This window comes from Petaurus breviceps, unplaced genomic scaffold, assembly GCF_028583685.1.
Source record: "Petaurus breviceps papuanus isolate PSGF00001 unplaced genomic scaffold, PetGlider_PUasm1.0 90925, whole genome shotgun sequence".
In the NCBI taxonomy this organism is placed as follows: domain Eukaryota; kingdom Metazoa; phylum Chordata; class Mammalia; order Diprotodontia; family Petauridae; genus Petaurus; species Petaurus breviceps.
This window is the reverse complement of record NW_027187380.1, coordinates 36,237,678-36,264,386: the sequence shown is the minus strand read 5'-3', so window position 1 is coordinate 36,264,386 and position 26,709 is coordinate 36,237,678. Positions and strand designations below refer to the sequence as shown.

The window sequence follows — 26,709 nt, the reverse complement described above, 5'->3', positions numbered from 1 at the left end:
CTGCTTAGAACTTCTGAAAATAAAAAGTGAAATACCAATTCAAAGAATTTACAGATAGTGATCAGGAAAAGTACCTTCAAGTACAAAGGAAAAGACATTAGAATAACACAAGTCTATTTCACACCCACTAGAACTTGTGAGGGCGGCTCCAATGTCAGGATGACCTGGAGATCGAATCCCGGGCTCAGACACTTAGCACCCACCCAGAAATACCTGGCCGTATAACCTTGAGTAAGTTACTTAACCCCAGTTGCTTAGGGGTGGCCAGGTGGCTCAGCAAGTAAAAGCACTGGCTCCAGTGTCGGGATGACCTGGATCAAATCCGGGCTCAGATACTCAGCACCACACCTAGAAATAACTGGCCGTGTAACCTTGAGCAAGTTACTTAACCCTGACTCCTTTAAAAAAAAAAAGAACACGTGAGGGGATGGAATAAAGTGTTCCAAGGACCAATGAAGCTTACAATACAGCTCAGGGTGACCTACCTTCCATATCTAAACTTAACCAGACATGATAAAAGAATGTTTAGTAATGAAAAAGGATTTGAAACATTTTTAGAAATAAAAAAACAAATTGAAGAGATTATTTGTATTTCAAACACTACAAACAATAGGAGGAATGACTAAAAGCAGCAACCAAGGACAGTAACAGTGTTGAGGTTTAGGGTTTAGGGGTGCTCCAGACCCCAAAATACCAATATGCTGGGTCCTCCCAAATGAATTTGACTCGTCTTCTCTCAGCAAAAGTAAAACAAGGTGTATTAAATATTTCCCATAATGGGTAGACTCTTAGGGAGCCCAAGTATTTGTGATGCTTGTCAATACAAGTGGCCAGAACAATCTGACAGAGAGTGAGTCTCTGCTAGATTGAATCTCAGTACCTTCAAGGAGGCAAGATGGATCTTATATACAGAAAAACTGTGGGAAGGATCTAGAGGTTTGGGGAGGATCTTGAGTAGGTGTCTAAGGAGGAATATGACAGGACTGAGGTCAGATTTCAGGAATGGGATTAAGGGTGGGACATAGCTGAAGGCTACCTGGAGATGACAGACAATGGAGGACTAGGCTAGTTTAAGGGTAACAGATTTGGGTATAAATATTTTGATAGGATCAAGGGTGGGAAGTAACTGGACAATGGAGGGCTAGGCTAGGGTAAAAGTAACAGAGATTTGGGCCTAGTTATAATGAAAGGCTTATGGTCACAGCCTGGCATCATTCTGCCTAGAGGCAATTTTTTTTTATTGGGGGTGGAAGGTGGGGAGACTACATTACAACATGGAGGGTATATGCAAAGCAAGGAGGTGAGCAGGGAGATAGAGAAGAATGTCTGATGTGCTTGGATCAAACCAAGGGTAAGCAAAAAGGGCCTGGTAATTCCTGTAGTCTCAGAAGGAAAAGAATTTAGAGGGGAGTGGGTGAGGGGTAAGAAAGAACTGAAATGGGGGGAAAGGAAGAAGGCCTTACTTTGGTGGTGGAAGTGGATTTCACTGATGAATTTCTTATGAATGAAGAGAAGGTGGTCTGTGAAAGGAGATGGAAACCTTACAATGAGTGTGGTTTAGGGGTTTTGGTGTTTGAAAAGTACCAGGAGGGGAAAAGTTGGAACCCCTGAAGGCAACTGGCACTTGGCAGAATGGAAAAGTTTGGGCCCAGGGAAATTTTCAGACAATGAAGGGAAGGTATAGGTCAGTGGTGGGCTGCATAATCAGGGATGTGGTAGGAGAAGAGCTCTGCCATGGGGCAGTGCCCTCTTTATACCTACAAAAATTAGCATTATTCTGAAAGTGAAACAAAATGGGAAAGGGAATCTATGGGACAAGGTTTACAAAGCAGCGGTAGAAACTGACTAGAAAGGACAGTGTGGAATGTCTTGGAAATTTTTATTATATGAATAAAGAGAAAAAAGTCCAAATAATTATACAGGTCATGAATCAAAAATGAGGGTCTAGAGTACATAAAAAGAAAAGATGAACAATGAAAAGAGTCAAAAAATGAAATTTAAGAAGCTAATAAACAGGATTAAGTTTTAACAGAACTTGATAAAACAACTAATATTCATTTGAAAAATAAGAAAAAATATTGACTATCAAGAAAAATTATGAAAAAAAATGCAAGGGTGGGGTAATAACACTTTCAGATATAAAACTATGTTATCAAGGAACAGTCATCAAAATCAACTGATATTGGTTAAAGAATAAAGAGAGCAATAAAAGAGATAAGACAAGGGAAAAACAGAAATAATATCTTGTGACTCAACAAACCAATGTTTGATAAACTGGAAAATATTAATTGCACAGGAAAAATTTGTTTGATAAAAACTGCTGGGAAGCCCAGAAAGCAGTCTGGCAGATATTAGGCTTAGATCAATGTCTTATATAATATCCCATAATACAGTCTCAATAGATATGGACCTTAATATTAAAGGTCATACAATAAAAAGGTTAAGAGAGAAACAGATCATATACTTTTCACAGCTATGTGTAGGAAATATATTCTTAACAAGAGATGAAGGCAATTACAAAAGAAATTATGATTACTTAAAACTGAAAAGTTTTTGCACAGATACATTAATACATTTAGAATAAGAATGGAGGAGTTCAATTGGGTTAAAAAGAAGTCTTGGCAGGGGTGGTTAGGTTGTACAGTGAATAGAACACTGGCCCTGGAATCAGGAGGACCTGAGTTAAAATATGGCCTCAGACACTTACCACTTACTAGCTGTGTGACCTTAGGCAAGTCACTTAACCCCAATTGTCTTGTCTTCCCCCCTCCAAAAAAGCAAAAAAAAAAAAGAGTTATAAATATCATCTTCCCATATATAGGTATAAACAGTTTAACCTTACTAAATTCCTTATGGTTTCTCTTTCCTGCTTCCCATTTTATGCTTCACTTCAGCCTTGTATTTGAAAATCAAATCTTCTGTTTAACTCTTGTCTTTTCATTAGGAATGCTTGAAATGCCTCTATTTCTCTAAACATCTATTTTTTTCACCTGAAGGATTATACTCAGTTTCTCTGAGTAAGTGATTCCTGGTGGCAATCCTAGCTCCTTTGCCTTCCAGAATATCATATCCCAAGTCTTTTAATGTATGAATTGATAAATTCTGTGTAATCCTAACTGTGGCTCCATGGTGTTTGAATTGTTTCTTTCTTTCAAAATGTTCCCCTTGACCTGGGAACTCTGGAATTTGGCTATCATATTCCTGGGAGTTTTCATTTTGGGACTGCTTTCAGGAGGTGACTGGTAGATTCTTTCTGGTTTATCCTCTGGTTCTAGGATATTAGGTCAATTTTCCTTGAAAATTTCTTGGAAGATGATGTCTAGGGTCTTTTTTTGATCATGACTTTCAGATGATTCACAATAATTCTTAAATTATCTCTCTTTAATCTATTTGATGTCCAGGGTCTTTTTTTGATCATGACTTTCAGATGATTCACAATAATTCTTAAATTATCTCTCTTTAATCTATTTTCCAGGTCAATTTTTCCAATGAGATATTTCACATTTTTTTGTCTATTTTTTTCATTCTTTTGATTTTGTTTGATTGTTTCTTACTATCTCATAAAGATATTAGGTTCCAGTTGTACAATTCTAAATTTTAAGAAATTATTTTCTTCAGTGAGCTTTTGTACCATTTTTTTTCTACTTGTCCAATTCTACTTTTTAAGGAGTTTGTTTTCTTCAGTGAATTTTGCACATTTCCCCCTCCCCATTTTTTTTGTACTTCCATCACCAAGCTCTTGACTCTTTTATTCATGAATTTTTTTGCACAGCTTCTCATTTCTTTCCCTCAATTTTTCTTCTACCTTTTAAAATGTGATTTAAAAAATTCTGTTTGAACTCTTCTAGGAGTTATTTTTGGGCCTGATATCAATTCACATTTTTCATTGAGTTTCATATGCAGCCATTTTGACATTGTTGTCCACTTATTTTTTTCTTTTTTCTTTTTTTTTTCGAGGGGGGAAGGTAGGGCAATTGGGGTTAAGTGACTTGCCCAAGGTCACATGGCTAGTTTTTGTGTTAAGTGTCTGAGGTTGGATTTGAACTCAGGTCCTCCTGACTCCAAGGCTGGTGCTCTATTCACCGTGCCACCTAGCCACCCCATTGTTGTTCACTTATGAATTTATGTTTTGGTTTTCCTCTCACCAAGAACTTTCTTTAGTCTGTTCTTTTTTGTTTGTTTTTTGCTCATTTTACAGCCTATTTCATGACCTTTAATTTTATCTTAAAGTTGGACTCTGTTCTTGGGGTAGAGGAAGCACTGTCCCAACTTCTTGTGTTGTGGGTGCAGGGCCTCACTGCTGGACCACTGTGCTGTGGGCATGGGGCTTTCCCAGTGGCCTGCTGTGGTGAGTGGTAGGGGTCTTATGGAGGGCTAGTTTCTGACCCGGTCCATACATGGGAAGAATCTGGTCCAGGATTTCACCCAAGCCAGTTCCCCATGAAGGCTATATTATGTCTTAAGATTTGACTCACCACCTTTTCCTGATTTGCAGGAGTTTAGGATGTGATAACTGAGCAATGATCCAGATATAGATGCATGTAAGGGAACAAGGGCATTAAAACATACAGATGTATGTAAATGAACAAGGACATTAAACATTCTCTCATGGGAATCTAAGAGATAATTGCTTTACATTCATTATATAAACCCTGCTCTCTGATCAATAAATTGGAACTGCTATGACAGAACCTGCCTGGCTAATGTCCAAAATCATTCCACACTCTTCAGTTTGGCCTGTGCCCATTTTGATGCAGGCATTATGGTCTCACTGCTGACCTGTGTTGGGGCTCAGGGCCTTATTGTTGACATTCTGGGTTGCCATTTGCTGCTGCCTTGACTGGATGAACCTGCACTAAACTGCACTGCCCTTTTGTTCAAGGAGTGAGATAGACCTTTCCTGCTGACCTTCTAAGTTGCTTTGGGCAAGAAAACTGTTTCACTCCATCCTTTTGTTGATTCTGCCACTCCAGGATTTGTTTTTCGGAGTTATTTTGTAGTTGTTTGGCGGTGAATTTGGAGGAAGTTTCTGCCATCTTGACTTTGTCTGGAATGTGGGATCCGCCATTTTCTGCTTATATGGCCATGAAGCTTTGTTTTTCTCATTGGTAAAAAGGTCATAATAATGCTCATATTACCTATTTCTTAGGAATGAAATGAATAAGAAAAGATGATGAATATTAAAATGTTTTCTAACCAGGAATGTGCTGTAGCCAGCTTGGATTGGCTTCCAAAAGCCTATTGTTAAAGTTTCAAAGTGAGAATTTATACATCATACTGAATTTGACAAATGATACAAATCAGATCTTGATTTATTGTTTTGTTAATTGTCTAGACTTAAAGTGATAGAAAAATATTAATAATGCAAATTAAACTTAAAATGTATCATGCATGTACTTTTTAGGAGATCTGGTAGTTAAACATTTTACTAGTACACTCCTGCCTGTAACCTCAAAATGCTATTAAAATGTAAGCTTCTATTATTACACACAATAATAAGGCCCAGAATTGACTCATCATGCCACAGTCTCCAAAATGGGATAGTTACTATTATGTTCAGAATAAGCAATAATTCAGTTAAAAAAGATAAGTCCAGTCTACTAAACATTCAGCTATAGACTTGGCATGAGGATTCAGCTATATATCTGACTGGATAAACTTTAAGAGGGTAAAAGATGACATTTAAATGATAAATAATATATTTTTTAAAAAGCCAGTCATATTTTTTTTGGAAATTGAAAGGATACACATTAACTGGGGAAGAGATAAACAAGTTGCTGCATATGATTGTTATGGAATACTATTGTGCTATAGGAAATGACAAGATGGATGAGAAAACTTGCATGAATTAATGCAAAATGAATTGAGCAGAACCAGAAGAATACTCTACACAGTGACAGCGATAATGTAATACTGATAATTGTGAGACTAAGTTACTGTATACAATGATCTAAGACAATTCTAAAGGACTCATGATGAAAAATGTTTTCCAGTTCCAGAGAGAAAGCTCATCAACTATAAGTACAGATTAAGCATACATTTTTCAATTTATTTACTATTTTTCTTGCTTTCTTTTAACATGACTAATATTGAAATATGTTTTTCATGACTTTCCATGCATAACTGATATATTACTTGCCTTCTCAATGGGAGAGGGAAGAGCTGGAGGGAGGATGAGAATTTGGAGCTCAAAATGAAAAAAAAAAGGAATGGGCAATAAATAAATAAATGAACAAATAGATAATGGAGATTTTTATGAAGTAAGTCATTTTCTTACTTACTTTTTTACTTACATTTACTTACTTACTTACATTTTTCAGCCTTATTGGCTCCTTGGCCAACTGAGTTTAAGCCAAATGCAAACTTTCTACAGGATAAATAAGACAATAACCAAAATGTAGCAAGAAAACTCAAAACATAACCAGACAACCTTTTCTTTAATTTCTACTCACCCTACCTACTGGAATAAAAAGCAAATCACACACACACAGGAAAAAACAAACAACTAGAGATACATAGGGCACAAGAAAACTCAGATAAGAAGAGTATTTGAAATGCTCTTCATTCCCAATAACTATGAATTCTACATACAAAAAGACAAAGAGGTGAGGTTGAGAAATAAAATAAAAAGATAAAGGAAAACACAGGACAGATGGAGAGGATGTACAGTAGGAAAGGATTAATTGAAAGTATTAAAAAATAGAAATAAGAACTCAAATGGTCTGGGATAAAAATGACAAAGTAGAAAAGTACGATTGAGTTTTTAAGGAAAGAATGTAAATGCGAATTTTAAAATAAGAGCATGAGGTGAAAAAGGGCAGAGAATAGTAAAACCCATTAAGAGCAGAAATAATATACAGAAAATAAAAACCTGGAGAGCCTGAATGGAGAACTATAGAAAGGGCAACAAAATCAGAACAACTGCTTTTGCTGATCCATGAACTGCTTCTAAAAGCCAGAAGAAAAAAAAATCACTTACCTAAGCCCTTCAATCCTAAGAATTTCTGAGTTTTCACTTCAAGGACCTTTTCTTGTTGTGAGGTGGAATCTTTTTTGTTTATATATATATATATATATACATATATATATATATATATATATATTAGTTTTAGATTTGTGATTTCATTGGTGTGGATATAGACACACTGATACAGATCAGTAATGTCTATAACCGATAGTCTAAGAAAGTTGCTTGGATCATTGAGAAGTTAAGCCCACATTAACACAGCTAGTATATGTCAAAGACAAGATCTCAACATATAGCCTTAGGTGCCTATCCTCTATCTATCATGTCATACTGTTTACTCCTCTACTGGCTGATTCAAGATCATTATTATTCCATTAGAACTAATTATCCATTTTAGCCTCCTTTTAATCTTTAAATAGATTTCATTTTTAGGAAAAACAATAACAAAAGAGCCAAATCTAATAAATAAACTGAGATGAGTTAGATTATATCAGATTAAATATATATTTTTGGTAATAAAACAATTTTTCCTATGTGGTGCCCAAATGGCATGTTAGTAAAGAATCCTAAAATGTCTGAGTTTTACCCATACTTTAGCTCCTGATTTTATTCTATCAGTAGAACCAAATCCTTCAGTTCCTGTGACAGTTATTTTGGAAGGAGGGTCAGTTTTTACAAGTGGCATTGTTTTACAAGGAACGATAATCACTTGAACTATCCTATCATTCTTGTGAATCTGTATGGGCCCTTCACCTAAATTCTGGAATTTTACAACAATTTCTCCTTGATAATTAGAATCTATTACTCCAGCCAATACATGTATTCCTTGAGCTGCTAATCCTAATTTGGGTAAAATCTGTCCAAAGTATGGGTAAAACGGAAGCCAGATGATGTTCCAAAGGCTGCAGAGATTATAGCATATGGGAAGGATAACACTGTAACTATTGTTTATTCTGGAGAAGATGATTACAAATTTGTACCCTTAAATCATTTATTCTACCGTGAGTGAGGCTACAATAATCTGGTTATTGTCTCTTTGCTTCTTCTTGATTTTTTGTTTGTTCACCTTGTTTGTTAGATTTGTTTCCACAGGCTTGGTACCCTCCATCTGTAGATGCCTGATAGCTTAAGCTGGATGTCACCCCCTGTCTGCAACTGTGATGTGTCACCCTTGGACCTGGCATCAAGCATATTAAGAACTGACCTCTCAAATGGGACCCCTTAGGACAGGGACAGCTCTACATCTGATTTCAGCAGCAAGTAGCCATAGAAGAAGAGATATTCACCCCTTACCACAAGATTTTGGGGCCCCATTTGTTTGGGGTGGGGGGAATGATGGGGAGCTTGTGCTCAAGCCCCACCCTAAAATATGTTTTTTTGTGTTTATTGTGTGCTATTCTTGTTATATTGTTGTGAAATTTTGTTGACACCAGTTATTCCTACTGTATTTTTGCCAAGTAAGGGACATGAAAGATCTTGGGGCCGAATGTAAGGGTTATGGGATTTAAAGATCTCCCATGCCCCATGGACGTGCTGACATAGCAGAGCAAGAGAAAGTGGAAAGCGAGAGAAAGTGAAAAGCCGAGCTAACGGTCCTGCGGTTGGCGGTTGGCAGCGGTTGCGGTTGCCCTTTTTTTTTTTTTTTTTTGAGTTAGGACCCCTGCTGAGCACCACCAGGGGCCGGAGCTGCTGGGAGCAGGATTTTCTGCTAAGGACTCCTGCTGAGGACTGCCAGGGGCCGGAGCTGCTGGGAGCGCGCTGGGTGGTTGCTATGAGTGGGGAGAGGAGGACCTTTGCCTGAGGTAGCCTGTTCTGTTTTAAAGGCTTGAAAATGTGGGTGCTTTCTACTTTATCTACCTGTGCCAATATCATAACTACTCTGATGGCTTTCACTTTCTGGTTTTGGGACTCAGTCTTTTGGTATCTTAATAAATTTTCTAGTTTATTTCCCCAAATGGCAAACATGATGTATTTTGTGATGGATAATTATATCAGCATATTTGTAATCTCTATAGGCATTGTGAATATGGCATTGCTGATACAGAAGGGACTTTAGCAAATTCTCAATCTAATTGCATTATTTTACAAATGACAAACTAGGCCTTTAGGTAAATGTCCAAGGTCACACAGAGAGTATGTGGCAAGATTAAGATCAGAAGATGTGTAAGTTCTAGGAAATTTGCTTTAAAATAATAAAATAACTTTTCTTTTTTTTGTTTTTTTTGGGGAGCAACTGGGGTTCAGCGACTTGCCCAAAGTCACACAGTTAGTAATTGTGTCAAGTGTCTGAGGCCAGATTTGAATTCAGGTCCTCCTGACTCCAGGGCCGGTGCTCTATTCACTGCACCACCTAGCCGCCCCATAAAAATAACTTTTCAAACCCAGTTAATTACTATATAGTCATGTGTCACATGACAAGTGTTTAGCTAGCTATCTTTGGTCCTTTTGTTACAAAACCATAATCATTCAATATATAAACTTATAAATGTATAAATAAATTTATATATGTATAATTAAATACCCATTTAAGATTCTCAAAGGAAGGAAGGATATTTTCTATTTCTTTTATATACCTTGAGGGTACAATTTGTATACTCAGTACACACTGCCTGGCAAATATTTAATTATTTTAAATTAGTTCATTGGGACAAGGTTAAGAATCTCCTTTCCATGGTTGGATTATACAAATGTAGGCAGTAGGACTTAGCAAAAAGTTGGGCAGATAATACAATAAAAAAGGTACTTGGTGCTTCCATTTCTTTCTATGCTTCTGAATTTGGTTTTCTGACCTCTAGCATGATTTATACCCAGGATTGTGAAAGAGGTGTATGGAAAAAGCAATGAATTTATATAGAATCAGTTCTCCTTCCATCCCAGAGCTCTCAAGGATCCAAGAGAGGGAGAAATAGAAAAGAGGACCAAGCATTCAGCAGTGCCAGAGCTATGGATAGAATATGAGTAAAACCTTTAGCAAATACCAAACTTTCCATTTTACTTCATTTTATATCAATGAGGAGGGGAAGTCAACTTCTCCAGGCTCAACTTCTCCATACTATTATATCATCTATATAATAGTAAAATTCCCCTTAGGACATAAGTTATGGGGGGAAGCTCTCCACAGTGGCAAATCCAATCATAATAGCTTTGCTAGTAGGTATCATGACTGTTTTCCTGTATGTTCATCAAATCTTGTCAAACACCCAAACAGAGGCTTTGAAACTGCAAGGTAAAGGAAGGAAACACCACAACAGAAAAATACTTACACATGGCACATGGCATCCTTGAAGAGAACCAGGTTCATCACTTGGTTGACCTCATTGTGGTTCTCTAAGGCTTCTACCAGGATTTGGGTCAGAAGTTCCCATGTCTTCACTGGCATGTATTTGGGCTCACCAATACCATTTGCAAAATGGCAGTATATGTTCAGTCTCTTGGTTTCCTCCAGAGTCTTGTCCATATCCTATTAATGTGATACAAGACAAGATCATCTTTCACTTTTTCCCAAAGAACAGAAGCAAGTAACTTGGCTTGCTTTTAGTTGCCAGGATTTCTTTAGAAATAGTACAGCAGTGCTGACTTCTACCCTCTCTCTTGACTTCCTGAAAAATTGGATGTTCTATAAACTGAGGTTCACAATGCTTTTGAAATGGCATGGCATGTCTTTATTCGCTAGCACCCTCAAAAGTGGGAGTGGTAACAGTTCTTTTTTCTAAGTGGGATAGAAAGACATGCCCTTGAGCCTTTGAAGATCTAGCAGTCATCTACATATACTTGAGGAGCCCCTCTGTTAGTAGAAGTATTGTTAGGGACAACTCTGGAGCATGAGCAACTCTGGGGCAGGTACATGGCACAATGGATAGAGAGCTGGTCCTAGAGTCAGGAAGATATGAGTTCAAATCCAAAACCAATTTCAGACATTTACTAGTTTTGTGATCCTGAACAAGTCACTTAATCTGTTTGCCTCAGTTTCTTCATCTGTAAAATGGGCATAATAACAGAACCTACCTTGCAAGGTGGTTGTGAGGATCAAATGAGATCATTTTAAAGTACTCAGCACAGTACCTGGCATATAAGTGCTATATAAAAGTTATTATTTTTTTAATTTATTTTTTTGCCTTTTGGAGGGCAATTGGGGTTAAGTAACTTGCCCAAGATTACACGGCTAATTTTGTGTGTGTGTGTGTGTGTGTATGTGGGTATCAAGTGTCTGAGGCCGGAACTGAACTCGGGTCCTTCTGACTCCAGGGCACGGGCTTTACTCACTGTGCCACCTAGTTGCCCCCAAAGTTATTATAATAAATAATAATAATTATTATATACTCTTGGGCTCAGACTTGAGTTCAGCAGTCTGACAAATAAGAGAAAGTATGTAATGATCTCCCTCAAATCTACTTTTTTTTTTAATAACCTCCAAAAAGGTACCACTAAAATAATCTTAAATGCTGCAGCTGGATTTTACATTTTTGTGGCTAGTTGCTGTTCTAAATGCTTATCCTGGAAATAAAATCTGACTTCTGAGGAAAGTGCCATCAGTAACTCTTGGGGCAACAACTGTTGCCATTTTTGGGGATAAGATGAAGTAAAATATCTAGTTTGCGTCCAGATGCCTGTGGAGCCAATGCAATATTTACAGCATCCACAATCACAATAAAGACTGTGACTATAAGTATAGGAGTAATAATGATAGTTAGTTCCCAATACTCTTAAAATATTTACAGATCATAGGTTCATAGATCATAGAGTTATAAAGTGACCTTAGAGACAGCATAGTCCAAACTCTTCATTTTATAGACAAGGTTTTCTAGAGACCTAGAGAGAGGATATGACTTACCCAGGTTATACAGGTGTGAATACAATGAAGCTCCTTTATAACGAAGCTGACTTTACATGGATTTGGGTATACTAAAGGACAGAGTCTAAGCCCTGAAACTTAGTGACCATGTATACTATAAAAGCCTTATAAAATGTAACTAGCCTATGAAACCAACAGTAACCCTAAATAGTAAACGAATAAATAGACTTGTTCAAGCCTTAGACAAATGGACAACTGTTGCCATTTTCGGGGATGATAAGATGAAGTAAAATATCTTGTTTGGGTCCAGATGCCTGTAGCGTCAATGCAATATTTACAGCACCCACGATCACAATAAAGACTGTGACTATAAGTATCGCATGACATTTGATTGCAAAATATACCAGATTCTCCAGGTAGAGAAGACAATGGAAACATTTAATTAGGCACCAAAAAATCGAATCCCAAAACCAATAAGCCAGTTCTATCATAGTACCAAAGATATTCAGAAGCCATAACTGAGAGCCATGCCATCTTTTAGTCTTCCCATAAACCAATACAAAATCAATATTTACTCACAAACCTCTCTATCACCTTAATGAGTGTCCTTTCCCCCCATAGTCTGGCTGCTCTCACTACCAACTTCCTGTGGGCTCTGCTTCCCTTCAGCAAAACTCCTCCCACCACAGGCTCCATGTGACTACATTCAGCCTATTAGGTGGCAGAGTTTATCTTCACTGCAGGGAAGCTTCCTGTGGGCTCTGCTGCACACTTCTGAAAATTCCCTCCATCACAGGCTCCATGTGATTACATTCAGCCCATTAGGAGGCAGAGTTTACTTTCAAAGCAGGGGACTCCCAGTCTTCAAATTCCCCCCTAGGTCTATTAAGGGGCAGGGAAGATTCAAATTCCCATTCTCATGACAATGCCTTATAGATGAAACATAGAGAAAGGTCATAGAGGAAATGATGGAAGATTAGGTTTTCAGGTCTTCCAAGATGGAAGAACCGGTTTTCTAAGGAGAAGGAAGATTCACTAACCTAAATAGCTAGGAAAGCATAAACAATTAGACCCATCTAAAAGAGGGATGTATATGGGTTGAACAGAAAACCTTAGCATACAATTAGCTAGGATTTCAACTCCCTCAAACTAAGACATCATAGAGCCGAATTTGGGAGATAAGGAGGACTTCAAATTAGTCATAAGGGAAACGAAGATAAAACTTTCTGATAAACTATGCCAGCTACCTGGGACAAAAACATAGTGTGAATAGGAAAAAATGGCAATGCAGGAGTAAGCATAAGAGAGGATGGTAGATGATTAGCTCCAATAGGGTTTAAATTTTAGAGAGACAGTCAAGTCTAATGTACAAGAGGGATTAGCCATTTTCTATTTGGGATCAGGGGGCAGGACTAGGAACAATGGCTACGAGGTACAAAAGGGCAAATTTTGACTTGATAGAAGAAAAACCTTCTAACAATTCTATCCTAAAGTAGAATGGGCTGCCTAGGAAGGTAGTGGGTTTCTCCTCACTGAAATCTGTCAGACAAAGAAGTCTGGACAACTACTTGTCTAATATGATGTAAGGGGGAAAAGATTTCCTGAGCAAAAGCTTAGTTTTGGATTGTACCAGATGACCTCTAAGGTTATGCACAAAATAATTATACAGATGGATTAAAAAGCATTGAAATACAAAGAATATGGAATGCCAGATATCTGGACTAGCCCCAAATTCAGGGCAATAAGAGATGCTGTTGTCCTGGGAAAAACACGGGAAAGGGAATAAAGGACCCATTTACTCACTTAAAGAATGATATGACACAGAGGACTGATTCTGACAAGTACTAAGTTACTTTATATTAATGAGTCGGCAATGTGAAGCTGAATTCTGTAAATTCTGGACCACATGCAGTCTGGTCACAATAATGTCTTCTCAGATTTTAATATATGAATTTGGCTATGAAGAAGTGACCAAAAGCAAATAGCCCATAAAATGTAGCTGGCACTCCCTCCACTGATGCAGACTACAAATTCTCCACATAGATGACTTAATGACTTGCTGAAGCTAAAAAAAAAAAGTCATAGGGATGTAGGAGCAAGGATCTAGGGCTTGAAGGGGCCTCAGAGGTCATATAGTACAATCCCCTTATTCTGTGACTAAAGAAACTGCTTGATGGATAGCCCTGAACTTAGGTGGATGGTTGGATGATGTCAAGTCCATAGTTAAAACATTTCCTTCTTGATATCAGAGATTGTACACTTTGTGCCTTTGAAAACTCAAGGTCATCTCCACATGATGAGGCATGGAGTGGAACTTTAGCAAAAGAGAGTGTACAAAGTGACATCTAGAAGGGCTTGGGTGGGGGAGGGGGGACAGGATTTCATTTTTAGTCTTTCAAAAGAAGTAACTTGATTTTAAAGGTAAAATCAGGGTTGAATGGCTTTCTTTATGTGGATTGGGCAAATTTTCATAGATATTAGGCTACTTGATTAGGTTTTCACATTGAAAAGGGGGTATGGGGAGACAGAAATGAATCTGAAGAACACAATTTAAATGAAAAATTTAAGAGGGAATTGCTCATTTCAAGCCCAGATTACTTAACATTTCCTGGGTATCTGGCTGGGAATGTGTGTGCTAATTTTACCTTCATTTAAAAAATTTTTTCTTACTCCTATCTTCCCCCTCCTCAGTTAATTTTCTTTCCTTTGTTATTTTTGCCATTCTTAAGACTTTATCCCTCTTTTTTGAATATGTATGTATGTATGTATATGTTTATATATGTATATGTATATAAGGTAATCTGAATAATTCAGAATAATAAACATTTAAGAGTTAGGTTATTGTTTGTTTTGTTTTTTTGCTTTTTGGAGGGGAGAAGGCAGGGCAGTTGTGGTTAAGTGACTTGCCCAAAGTCACATGGCTACCAAGTTTTAAGTGTCTGAGGCTGAATTTGAACTCAGGTCCTCCTGACTCCAGGGCCTGTGATCTATTCACTGCACCACTTAAATGCCCTGAGTTGAGAGTTTTTAGAGGTCATCTAGTTTAGCCTTCAATCTAATACAGGAATTTGTTTTCTTCAGCATCCTTGACAGACACTTTCCATGATTAATTCATTACTTTATAAGGCAATACAGGTAAATGTATAATTGCTAACAAGTTATCCCTCATAGCTAACCACTCGTTTTTGTTTTTTTTTTTTTTTGGCCTTTTGGAGGGCAATTGGGGTTAAGTAACTTGCCCAAGGCTACTCGGCTAGTTTTTTTGTGTGGGTGTTAAGTGAGGCTGGAACCAAACTCGGGTCCTCCTGACTCTGGGGATGGCACTTTACTCACTTTGACACCTAGCCGCCCCTAACCACTCATTCTTGAATTTCATTGTGACAATATGGGACACAAGACATGATAACTGCCTCACAAAAAAATACCATGAAAGTATAGGAGAAAACACCAAGCTATCTTCATTGACTTCACTATGGCTTTTGACATTATTCATAGGTTGAGAGTCAATGTTTTGTAGTGAAAGCAGAGAGGGTTTGGCCTTGGAGATAGAATGTCCTTGGTTCGAGGTTTGCTTCTGAAACTGTTGTAAGGTAACCCAAATCACATGCTACTTGATTTGGAGCCCAACATTAAGTCACCATTAAGCCCCTTTACATTTGTCTTTGTTTTTATCATAGCTATAACTGCGTGTAACAGCTTAAAGGCGTAGTCCTAGGTAAGAGGCAAAGTCCTGGCCCCTTATCTTTTCTTAAGTTAGAACTTCCCTAAATCAGTAAGCCTTGAAACAGCAGCATGTATAAGGATTATGGTGCAAGCCTGTATAGAGATCATGGGGCAAGTCTATGCTGACCAAGCAATGTCCTTTACCCAAGATGTTGACCAAGCAGGGTCCCCTACACCCTTTGATGGGGTGCTTGGGATCTATATTTGTAACATCAAATTGTAATACCAATTTGTAACTTCAATCTGTAAAACCAGTTTGTAAAATCATACCCCGCCCCCCCTCCCAGCTTCAGGGCATTAACTCTGCCCAGCAACAACTCATGAACTGTTTATCTCAGCTTGGAACAGGGATAAGCTATTCCTATGAATCTTTCACTAAAGTATCTATAAACATTCCAGCTTAGGCAACTATCATCTCCCCCTCGTATAGTGTCCCACTGCCCCCACGAATCCTTCAGTACCCTATCTCTAGGTTGACTCCTTGGCTGTCTCAATGAATCCTTCAGGACCCTATCTCTGGGTTAACTCCTTAGCCTATTATCCACACACTGAGTCTCTGTTAGCCTTGGTTCCCAGACATCAATCTTATCAAACATGACACTGATGGGTGGCAGAATGGGCACTTCTCAGTCAGCCCTTGACTGCTAGCTGACTTAGTGATGTTTCAAGCCTAAAACCACACCTCCAGGTAGCCCCCCTTGGCCTTTTTTCCCAGTGAATTATGGGCAATACTCCTGCACAGTTACATTAAAAATGTATGTTTCTTTAAACACTGGCCCCACCTTAATTTCTCCCTAATCCCACCCTTAAGCACCTAGTTAGCATATTTGGCATGGGTTCTACTATGGATTATTCTATACAAACATTAATTCTACCCCTTTAAGGTTGCAGGTCCCCTAAGGACCCTTGCCCGCTGTAAAGCATAAAATAAACTTTTACAACTCTGACTCCAAGTTGGCCTGGGCTGAATTCTTTCAAGACTGAATTGCAGGCTTTCTGGTCTTAGATAAGATCAGAGTTCCTGCTGAACCTATTGTGAGCTATCCCTCATCACCTTCACCTAGAACATGACCCTGACCTGTTCCATGACCCTAGACTGTTCAGGGAATTCTACTGCCCCTGTGCCCTCCACCCTGTTCTAGGAAGGACCCTGGTCAAATCATTATACCCTTGTACCATGTTTTACAAATTAGCCCTGAACCATGGATCCAGTCAATGGCTGTTCTTGGCTTCTGTATGTCATTGCTTATGCTAGCTCCCCTCCCCAATTGTGGTTTTTACCTTTATAAACTCAGTCTGTACCCTAATATAGGGCTGCCTGATTTGAGTGTATACTCTGGGCAGCCATAGGCTTGATCAATAAATCCACACCCAAATTTACTCTGCACCAGGCCTCAGCTCAATCTTATTCTCTTCACAACAACACAACCTGGTTGTGGAACTCTGGGCAGATCACTTATCCTTTTAAAACCTTAGGTAACTATCTAAGACTATAAGCTTACTTCAACAGCTGCTGATCTATGCTGGTAGAGAGTGTCCCCTACACAGAAGAAATCATAGTTTAGGACCAAAGAAACAAATAAATTTGACTCTGGAACCTATGAAGACAATATATTAGGGTTAGACTACTAGATGGGTGGTAGGATATGTCAGAGTGAAAGGTAGCTTTTTTTTTATAGCATTTTATATGAAATCTAAGTCAAATTGTCACTAGAATATGCTTTTGGACACCTGTGAAACTCTTCCAACTCAACATATTACAAAAGAATTATTCAGGAATTGATATATTACTATGGTCTCATGACACACATGCAAGAAAATATTAGGATATCTCTGGAATGCTTAGAAGAGAAAGGCTGTGATCAAATTGTGGACTGAATATAAATGTAAAGAAGACCAAGATCACCTTTTAGTCAGTATAAGGGAAACTCTATACAATTCCTCATTATTAACCTAGGGTTAAATTCTGCCATTCAGGCAGAATAGAATGGGCTAACTCAGAAAATAGTGAGTCTCTCTTTCTTGCCCTCCCCATCCCTGGAAGTGATCCAGCCAAAGCTGGATGCGCATTTATTAGGCACTTGGCAGAAGAAAGCCTTGCATTGTACAAGGCTCCTTTTTCATTCTAAGACTTGATTCCTATGATTAATGCAGAGTTTACTTCTTAGCCTTAAAATTTCCAGATGGGCAATAAGATGGCAAATTACCCTTCTCTGTCACATAGCTTCAGAATTCTCTCTTCAACCTGTGGGCTGGATGTCATCATCTGGTTTCTTTCTCATTTGTAGTTATTTGTCACTTGAACATCCCATAGCACTGGATACTTACATCAAAAAAATTCTTTACCACTTCAATTTGAATTTTATCAAAGATGTCAAAGTCTTTTTCTTCAACCATCTTATCCCGATAAACCCGATTGGACTCATGGAGATAGAGCTTCACAAGGTCTGATGGTGATATGATGGTTTCCACTGTGGAAAAGAGAATGCCCTGCAAGAACAAAAAAAATCACTATACAAAAGGGAAATTTAGTTTTTAAATTGTATTTCCATTTCACAAGTGCTACCAGTAAAATCTGGATTGTTTCATTTTTCATTAACATTCATTTATTCGGTAATCATTTATTAAGTACCAACTAATATGCAAATTATAGAGGAAATATGGCATGGTAGATAGAATGCTGGCCTTGGAGGGCCTGGATTCAAGTCCTACTCCTGTAGAACAATTATTGATCTGAATTGATACAGGGAATTTTTTACATGAGGAAATCATAGCTTCAGGCCAAAAAAATACTGTTTTACAGAACTGTGCTGGATACTAGGGGAAGAGAGAGATGAAGGTAAGTAAGATATAATCCATATTCTCACAGAGTTTACAATCAAGTAAGGGAACACAAATACAATATAAAAATTTCCTAAGAGAAATTTCAAAAGTGCTACTGATTATGCAAAATATGAATTCTGAAACAATGGTTTAGATTATATTTTACATACAGTCCTAAATCATGGGCTTATATCTAGTCTATAAATTGTCCCAAAATGTTAGATATTTATATTAAGACATCTGATCTGAGATAATTTTTGGGTAATACATCAAGACTAAATTTAGCTATTTTAAATAACAATATTTGTTGAATATGCACAACATGTGAGTTTCTGTGGCTGCTGGAAGTTGTTTGAGGGAAGCAAATTCTACTATGTCATTACTAAAGGAAGGCCCATGGTTATGGCAAAGTTTGCCTTTGTGGCAAACTCCTGATACCTGGACAGCAGCATCAAAGCAGATACAGTTCCCAGAGAAGTTAGAACATAGGTAACTGTAGTGCAATTTAAAAGTAATTAAATATACATCAGAGAGTAATTGTAGTGACCTAAGGAATCCCAGGAGGGTGGCACTGGACTTACATGGAAGGATAAAAGAAGGAGCCTTGGAGAAGTTGCTACTTAACATAGAATTTGAATGAACAGAATGATTTCAATAGGATTTAACAGGTGGGAGGAGTCATAACAGGCCTGGGGTGGGGGGAGCCTTTGAATTTGTAAAGCTATTAGATAAGAGAGGACAGAAATATGCTTATAGACATCCAGGAAACATTTTAAACTCAACATAGTAAGAAGCGTTACTCAGGAGCTGATGTATGCTGATGATTTTATTCTTGGAGCACATATGCAAGAAAACATTTGAATGACTGAAATGCTTGGTAGATTTTGGCACAGAACTGTATGAACTGATGATAAATCTGAAGAATACAGCTCTTCACTGTCAACTAGGAGCTGAAAAGTATCATTGAATTCCACCATTCAAGCAGAATATAATGGACTCATAAAGTAGGAAGACTCCCATCACTATATGTGTTAAAAGCAACATTGAATATATGTATGTGTTTATACACACATGCATATGTGTATGTACATATACATACATGCATATGTATATACACATATGTATGTATTTACACACATACAAATACATATACATATGCATGCATATGTGAAAATTTTGTAAAAGAAAGATTTGAACTCAATCAAAATGAAAATAAGAAAAGGAAAAATGCATAAAAAAGTTTATCATCAATTAATCAACCAACAGACATTTATTAAGTCCCTATTATGTGCAGGCAATGTGCTAGAGTGCTAGAGATTCAAAGACTAAACTATAACAAGCTTACATTCTATCAGGGGAGATATCTGTGTGTGTATAGCAAATCTATAGCTCTATATGTACAAAATATATACAGAATAAATACAACACTGCTTGAGGGGAGGGAGGAGGAAAGTATCAACATCCAGGGAATCAGGACAGATCTTACATACCTCAGGTGAGTTTGAAGTAAGTCAGGAATTCTGTGTGAAGGGAGTACAATCTAGGCAAAGGGTAAGAGAGTCATGTATTTGTTGGGAGGACAGAATAAGAAAGAAGTTGGAACTAGATTGTGGAGGGTGTTGAATGTCAAGTAAGGAATTTGAATTTATTCTGTTTCCATAAGCAATGGGCTGTCATTGAGGGGTTTCTGAGCAGGCTAGTGAAACTGTCAAACCTACTGATTAGAAAGATCACTCAGGCAGTTGCATGAAAGATGGAATAGAAAGGAGGTGAAGGCAAGACTGAGGAATGGAGGCAAGGAGACCAGTTAGAGGGGGAGAAATAATGAGGACAAATACTCCAGAATCCTAGAGTCTTCAGCAACCCTCAGAACTGAGGGTCACATTCTAAAAAAAGATACAGTTGATATGTTTTAGGAAGGGCCGGAGTGAGGTCAGTTCTGTAGTGAACTCACTCCAAAGGTAATGAAGGTTTCAGGGATCTACCACCAGAAAAAGACAAATGACTTTGGAATCCTATTATTCCTTGGTACCACTTTCCTTCCTTGGACAGATATGGAATTATATCACCATGTCCAAGACCTAGAAACTCTCCTTCTTCTACCCTTACACAGGAAAGAAGCCATTAGTACATTTTTATTTTACTGAGATAATTATCTGGAAACAACATGACATAAGGAAAAGAGGACTAGTTTGGACATCAGGATATCTGTGTTTAAATTCAAGATTTGCCATTAAATTGCTGTTTGATCTTGGGCAAGTGACCTCTTTCTGTGCCTGACCTTCCTCATTTGTAAAATCAGGTATTTGGGCAAGATTTCCACTAACATTCCTTCCTATTGCAATGGTTGATGATGATAAATGATGTCTTTGAAGCTCTTGTTTGTATAACCCATAAGATTCTATCTGCTTATTATTGATTATGTGAGGGTCCCTCTGAACCTGTGCATATACCAAGAGCTTTGGCATTAAGATTTGCTTTAGTAATTAATAACATTGTCATCAAGAGTCAGGTTCATTCCTTAAAACAATCCCATACTTCTCCTTCCCAGAGCCTAAGAATCATTATGGAGAAGTAATGTGGTATACTAGGACTGGGCTTGGAGTTAGGAGAGACTTAGGTTCAAATTTCAACGTGAATATTTATTGGTTGTATGACCATGGGCAAGTTACTTAACCTCTTTATATCTCAATTTATCAGCTGTAAGATAGAGATACCATCAGTTTTTACCTCACAGTACTGTCATGATGATTAAATGAGATAAGGTTTGTAAAGCACTTTGAGACTCATACTACATAAACATTAGCTATGATGAATGAAGATGACTATGTTCTACTCACTTGGAAAATGTTGGAGAAGTCCCGGAGGTTGAAGATGTAATGGAATTTTTTTGCTGTGGGGAGAAATGTGGCAGCAATCTTCTGGTGGAAGGTAATGGCCAAGTTGATGAGTTGGGGGGTGGATTTCAGCAGTGATGATGGAAAATTACCAAGTTTTAGATGCTGAGTCAAGATGGTGCTATAGATTGAAGACAATGCATCTACTCCCGGGAAGGAGAGCACAAAGATGCTAAAATGACGCTGCATAAGAAAAGAAAAAGGAGTTGGAGGAATTAGATGTTTCTTACAAATACCAGTCGAGGATGAAACATTTTAAGATTTACACCACTGTAGTGGGTGCCCTTGCTACACAATAACGCACAGTGAAAAATTTGAGGGCCTTGGAATTCTATGTGTGAGCAAGATATACTTTATAACTTCCATAGCCTGAAATTAAATGACAAAATATCATAAAGGAGAATAGACCGGCTAGTTTATCCCCAGATCAATTGTCTGACAGGAAAGCTATATAGCACCTGGTTCCCTTTCCCCTTGTCTTCCCTTTGCACTCTGTCCTAGCTCCATTAGCTATGAATGGCTGGTGAAAAGATACACAATGTCTTGAAATGCCTTCCTTGCATTCCTACCCCCATCCATTGGTGACCTAGATCCAGTGGGACAGAGGGGGAAGAATAATGACATAGAAATTCACACTATTTAGATGAGCTAGGAGTCAACAATTTTATTTTTCTTCTGGTGAGATGGCATTCTGCTACTCTGTCCAAATGTTCTCCTTGCTTCCAGACCACTCTCTTTCACCTGACCTTCCATTATTATCTGTACCATCAATGGACCTTTAAGACCCTTGGGTCTTCCCATCCACCTTGTAGAACTCTCTTTTATGTAGTTTCTTTCCTAATTAGAATATGAAATATAGAAAAATAGAATAGAAAGTAGGGACTATTTTGTTGTTCTACTTGTATCTCCAATGTATAGAACAGTGCTTGGCATATAGTAAATGATTAATAAATGTGTGCTTTTATTCATTCATTCATTCATGTTAGGAAGTTGGACTTTTGAGATTCCTTGGAACTCAGAGTCTATGAGATCAGGAAGTAATCTCTTATGCTTATGAAAATGCTGGCCCTTTCTCCTCCTTTAAGAATAATCCTGACTAGTTTATTGTCTTTGGAAAATGGATACTGCACAAATGGCAATGAGAATTATTGTTCAGTAACATGTAGTCCCAGAACTGGTAAGACAAGGACTGACGTGTAAAGCTATCTCTATAGCCAACAGACCATGATTGCAAATACTCCTTTCCCGGCCAATCTCTTTACTTGAGTCTTTGATCCAATTCCCTCTTATCTTCACCAGGAACTTATTCCTTTGATCATCTACTCTCTACACTTAAATTTTAACATCCTTCACTGATGCCTGCATATATATCCAGATCTTCCCCATCCTTAATAAACTTTCATTTGGCCCAAGCATCCCTTCAAGTTGTTGCACTTATATTTCCTTTCTTTCAAGCCACAATCAGAAAAGTCAGACTTATTGCCTCCATTTTCTTCTTATTTCTCAGTTCCTTCCAGTCTGGCTTCTGTCCTTATCACTTGACTAGAAATGCTTTTTACAAAGTCACCAATGGCATTTTTATTGCAATTCACTTTTTCTCAGTTTTTATCCTTCTTAATTGCTTTGTAGAATTGGAGACTGTTAACTACCCTTTCTTTCTAGATACTCTCTCCTCCTTTGGTTTTTGTGAACCTGCTCTGCTGTGGTTTTTTTTCCTAATTGATATATCTTTTTGTTGCCTCTACAGGGTCATTATTTAGGTCCTATTCCATTTGTGAATTTATTGACTATCCTGTGCCTATCCCTTTTCTCTAAATACTCTCAAGTGGGCGGGGTGGAGCCAAGGTGGTGGAGTAGAAGCAGGACCTCCCCACTGCTCCAGCTTCCACCTTCCCCAATCCATGTAAAAAGGGGACTCTAAACAAACTTTGGAGCTGCAGAACCCACAAAATGACACAGAGAAGCTAAACTCTCACTGAGGACAGCCTGGCAGGCCAGCAGGAATTGGCCAGTGCCATGGTTGCCGAGCCTAGCCCCACACCAAGGCTTTAGCCCCAGGGCGGGCCTGACCAGCTGGGGGCCAGAGGGACTCCAGATCAGCAGCAGCTGTAGATGTTTCCAGATTTATCAACACATAGATTCAAAGGACAAATTGAGAGTTCAGGGCAGTCTGGACTTTGGGACCGAGTAAGTGGGAGCGCGTGGCTTTTGCCCCCAGTGTGAGAAGCCACTGAGCCCCCCGGCACAGCCAGCCAGCGCCACATGGCGGCTTTAGCTCCTGGCCTGCAGAGTGTAGGGGGACCAAGCACTAGTCTGAGGGGTAAGCGCTCTTGCTTTAATCTGCTTGGATCTGGATTGCAGTCTAGGGTGGAGGTCCTGGGGTGTATGTTCAGCTTGCCAGAGCATGTACAGGCTTCAGAGAGGGCACCCATCTAATACCTCTGGCAACTGAGAAATCCCCAGTGTTTGGGACAAAAGCTCCCCTGTCTGGTGGCAGAGTCCTACTGTGGCAAAAAGCTGAGGGGTCAAGTGACTGAGGGGTGACATGACCAGGCAAAGGAAACAAAGCAGACAGAAGATTCCAACATTACACTCCTATTTTGGGGACAAAAAGGAGCAAAGCATGGAACAGGAGGAAGACAGTGAAGTCAGAAATCCTGCACCAAAAGCTTCAAAGGAAAATACAAGCTGGTTACAGGCCATAGAGGACCTTAAGAAGCAGATAAAAGAAGCAGAGAAAAATTAGGAAGAGAAATGAGAACAATGCAAGAAAATTATGAAATGAAAGTCAACAGCCTGACTGAGGAAAATAACACTTTAAAAAACAGACTGACTCAAATGGCAAAAGAGGCTCAAAAAGGCAATGAGGAGAAGAAAGCCTTAAAAAGCTGAATTTGCCAGATGGAAAAAGAATCTCCAAAGCTCAATGAGGAGAATCATTGCTTCAGAATTATACTGGAGCAAATGGAAGCTAATGACTTTATGAGAAATCAAGATGCTGTTAAACAGATCCAAACAAATGAAAGAATAGAAGGCAATGTGAAATATCTCATTGGAAAAACCACTGACCTGGAAAATAGATCCAGGAGACATAATTTAAAAATTATTGGACTACCTGAAAGCCATGATCAAAGTAAGAACCTAGAAATCATCCTCCAGGAAGTTCTCAAAGAAAACTGCCCTGATGTTTTAGAACCAGAGGGCAAAATAGAGGTTGAAAGAATCCACCAATCACCTCCTGAAAAAAGATTCCCCAAAAGAAAACTTCTAGGGATATTATAGGCAGGTTCCACAATTCCCAGATTAAGGAGAGAATATTACAAGCAGCCAGGAAGAAACAATTTGGATATTGTGGGAAAAAAATAAGGATAACACAGGATCTGGCAGCTTCTACACTGAGGGATTGAAGGGCTTGGAATATGATATTCCAGAGGTCAAAGGAGCTGGGATTAAAACCAAGAGTCAACTACCCAGCAAAACTGAGTATCATGTTTCAGGGGAAAATATGGTCATTCAGTGGAATAGAGGACTTTGAAGCATTCTTGCTGAAAAAATCAGAGTTGAAAAGAAAATTTGACATTCAGATACAAGAAGCAAGAGAAGCATGAGAAGGTAAACAGAGAAAAGAAATCATAAGGCACTTATCAAAATTGAACTATTAACATTCCTACATGGAAAAAAATAATTGTAACTTATGAAACTTTTTATATGTCTATATATGAGGGTATATGGGCATATGAATACATATGTGAATGTGTGAATATATACTCACAGGTATACATAGATAGAGGGCACAGGACCAATTTAACAGGAAGGAATGATACTTAAAAGGTGAAATTAAGAGGTGAGAGTGGAATATAATGGGAGGAGATGGAGAGAGAGACAGAATGGGGTAAACTATCTCATACAGAACAGTCAAGGGAAAATGGTTATAATGGAGGGGAAGAATAGGAAGGCAAAAGGGAATGGGTTGTAAGGGTTATGGGATTTAAAGATCTTCCATGCCCCATGGACGTGCTGACATAGCAGAGCAAGAGAAAGCGGAAAGCGAGAGAAAGTGAAAGCCGAGCTAACGGTCCTGCGGTGGCTGGCGGCGGTTGGCGGTGGTTGTGACGGCGGCGGCAGCAGCAGAGGCAGCGGCAGCGCGAAGTCTTTTTTTTTTTTTTGAGTTAGGACTGCTAAGGACTTTTCTGCTAAGGACTCCTGCTGAGCACTGCCAGGGGCCGGAGCTGCTGGGAGCGCGCTTCCCGGACGCTGGGTGGTTGCTGTGAGTGGGGAGAGGAGGACCTTTGCCTGAGGTAGCCTGTTCTGTTTTAAAGGCTTGAAAATGTGGGTGCTTTCTACTTTATCTACCTGTGCCAATATCATAACTACTCTGATGGCTTTCACTTTCTGGTTTTGGGACTCAGTCTTTTGGTATCTTAATAAATTTTCTAGTTTATTTCCCCATATGGCAAACATGATGTATTTTGTGATGGATAATTATATCAGCATATTTGTAATCTCTATAGGCATTGTGAATATGGCATTGCTGATACATGGGTCAACCTTATTCCCATTGAATTTGGCTTGGGGGGGGGTGAAATACACACTAAATACGGTATCTCACCCTCCAAGAGAGTAGGGGGGAAGGGGATGAAAGGGGGGATGATGGAAGGGAGGGCAGGCTGGGGGGGAGGGAAGTTGGAAGCACCCACTTTTGAAAAGGGATGGATCAAAGTAGAGAACAGAATAAGTGGGAGGTTGGATAGGAGGGAAGGAAATATAGTCAGTCTTTTACAATATATCTACTACCGTATGTTATTGTTTTGCATTAGCCATACATGTACAACCTATACTGAACTGCTTATCTTCGCAGTAAGGGTGGGTGACAAGGGAGGAAGGGAATGAATCTGGAATTCAAAGTTTAAAATAAAATATTCAAATATATATTATTATTAATACCATTTTACATGTAATTAGGAAATAAGATATACAGGCACTGGGGCATAGAGATCCACTGGAAAAGTTGAAAGGGGTATGGGAGAAAATATGGGAGAGAGCAGATTGGAGGAGGGGATATCCTGTGGGACTGCTATTTTGGGGCGGTAGGTGGGGGAAAAATGGGGAGAAAATTTGTAACTCAAAATCTGGAGGAAATGAATGATGTAAATCAGAAGTTAATAAAGCATTTGGAAAAAAAAATACTCTCAAGTGATCTTATTAGGTCCCAGAGATTTAACTATCATGAAATGATTCTTATAGGCATACAACCCACCTCTTTCTCCCGAGTTCCAGTTCCACATTCCTAACCTCCCCACTGGACATCTTTACCTGAATATCCTATGGGCATCTGGGATTCATTGTCTATCAGGCAATAAACATTATTAAGAGACTACTCTGTGTGAGGCACTGTGCTAAGAAATGAGGATACCATAAGGTACAAAAAATGCCCTCCCTCTTAACTTCCAGAGCTGTAGTTCCTTCCTTCCTTCCTTCCTTCCTTCCTTCCTTCCTTCCTTCCTTCC

The 26,709-nt window shown here is 38.6% G+C and overlaps 1 protein-coding gene across 1 annotated transcript in view; it reads right to left on the bottom strand.

Moving 5' to 3' along the window:
- DNAH9 (dynein axonemal heavy chain 9) overlaps positions 1 to 26,709 on the bottom strand; it is a 531,344-nt gene that overhangs the window by 202,784 nt on the left and 301,851 nt on the right. The window contains exons 41-43 of the mRNA XM_069076799.1: positions 21,146 to 21,385; positions 17,811 to 17,972; positions 10,231 to 10,427 (exon numbers count right to left, since the gene is read on the bottom strand). Coding sequence (XP_068932900.1) covers positions 10,231 to 10,427; positions 17,811 to 17,972; positions 21,146 to 21,385 — 599 coding nt within the window. The remainder of the gene's footprint in view (positions 1 to 10,230; positions 10,428 to 17,810; positions 17,973 to 21,145; positions 21,386 to 26,709) is intronic.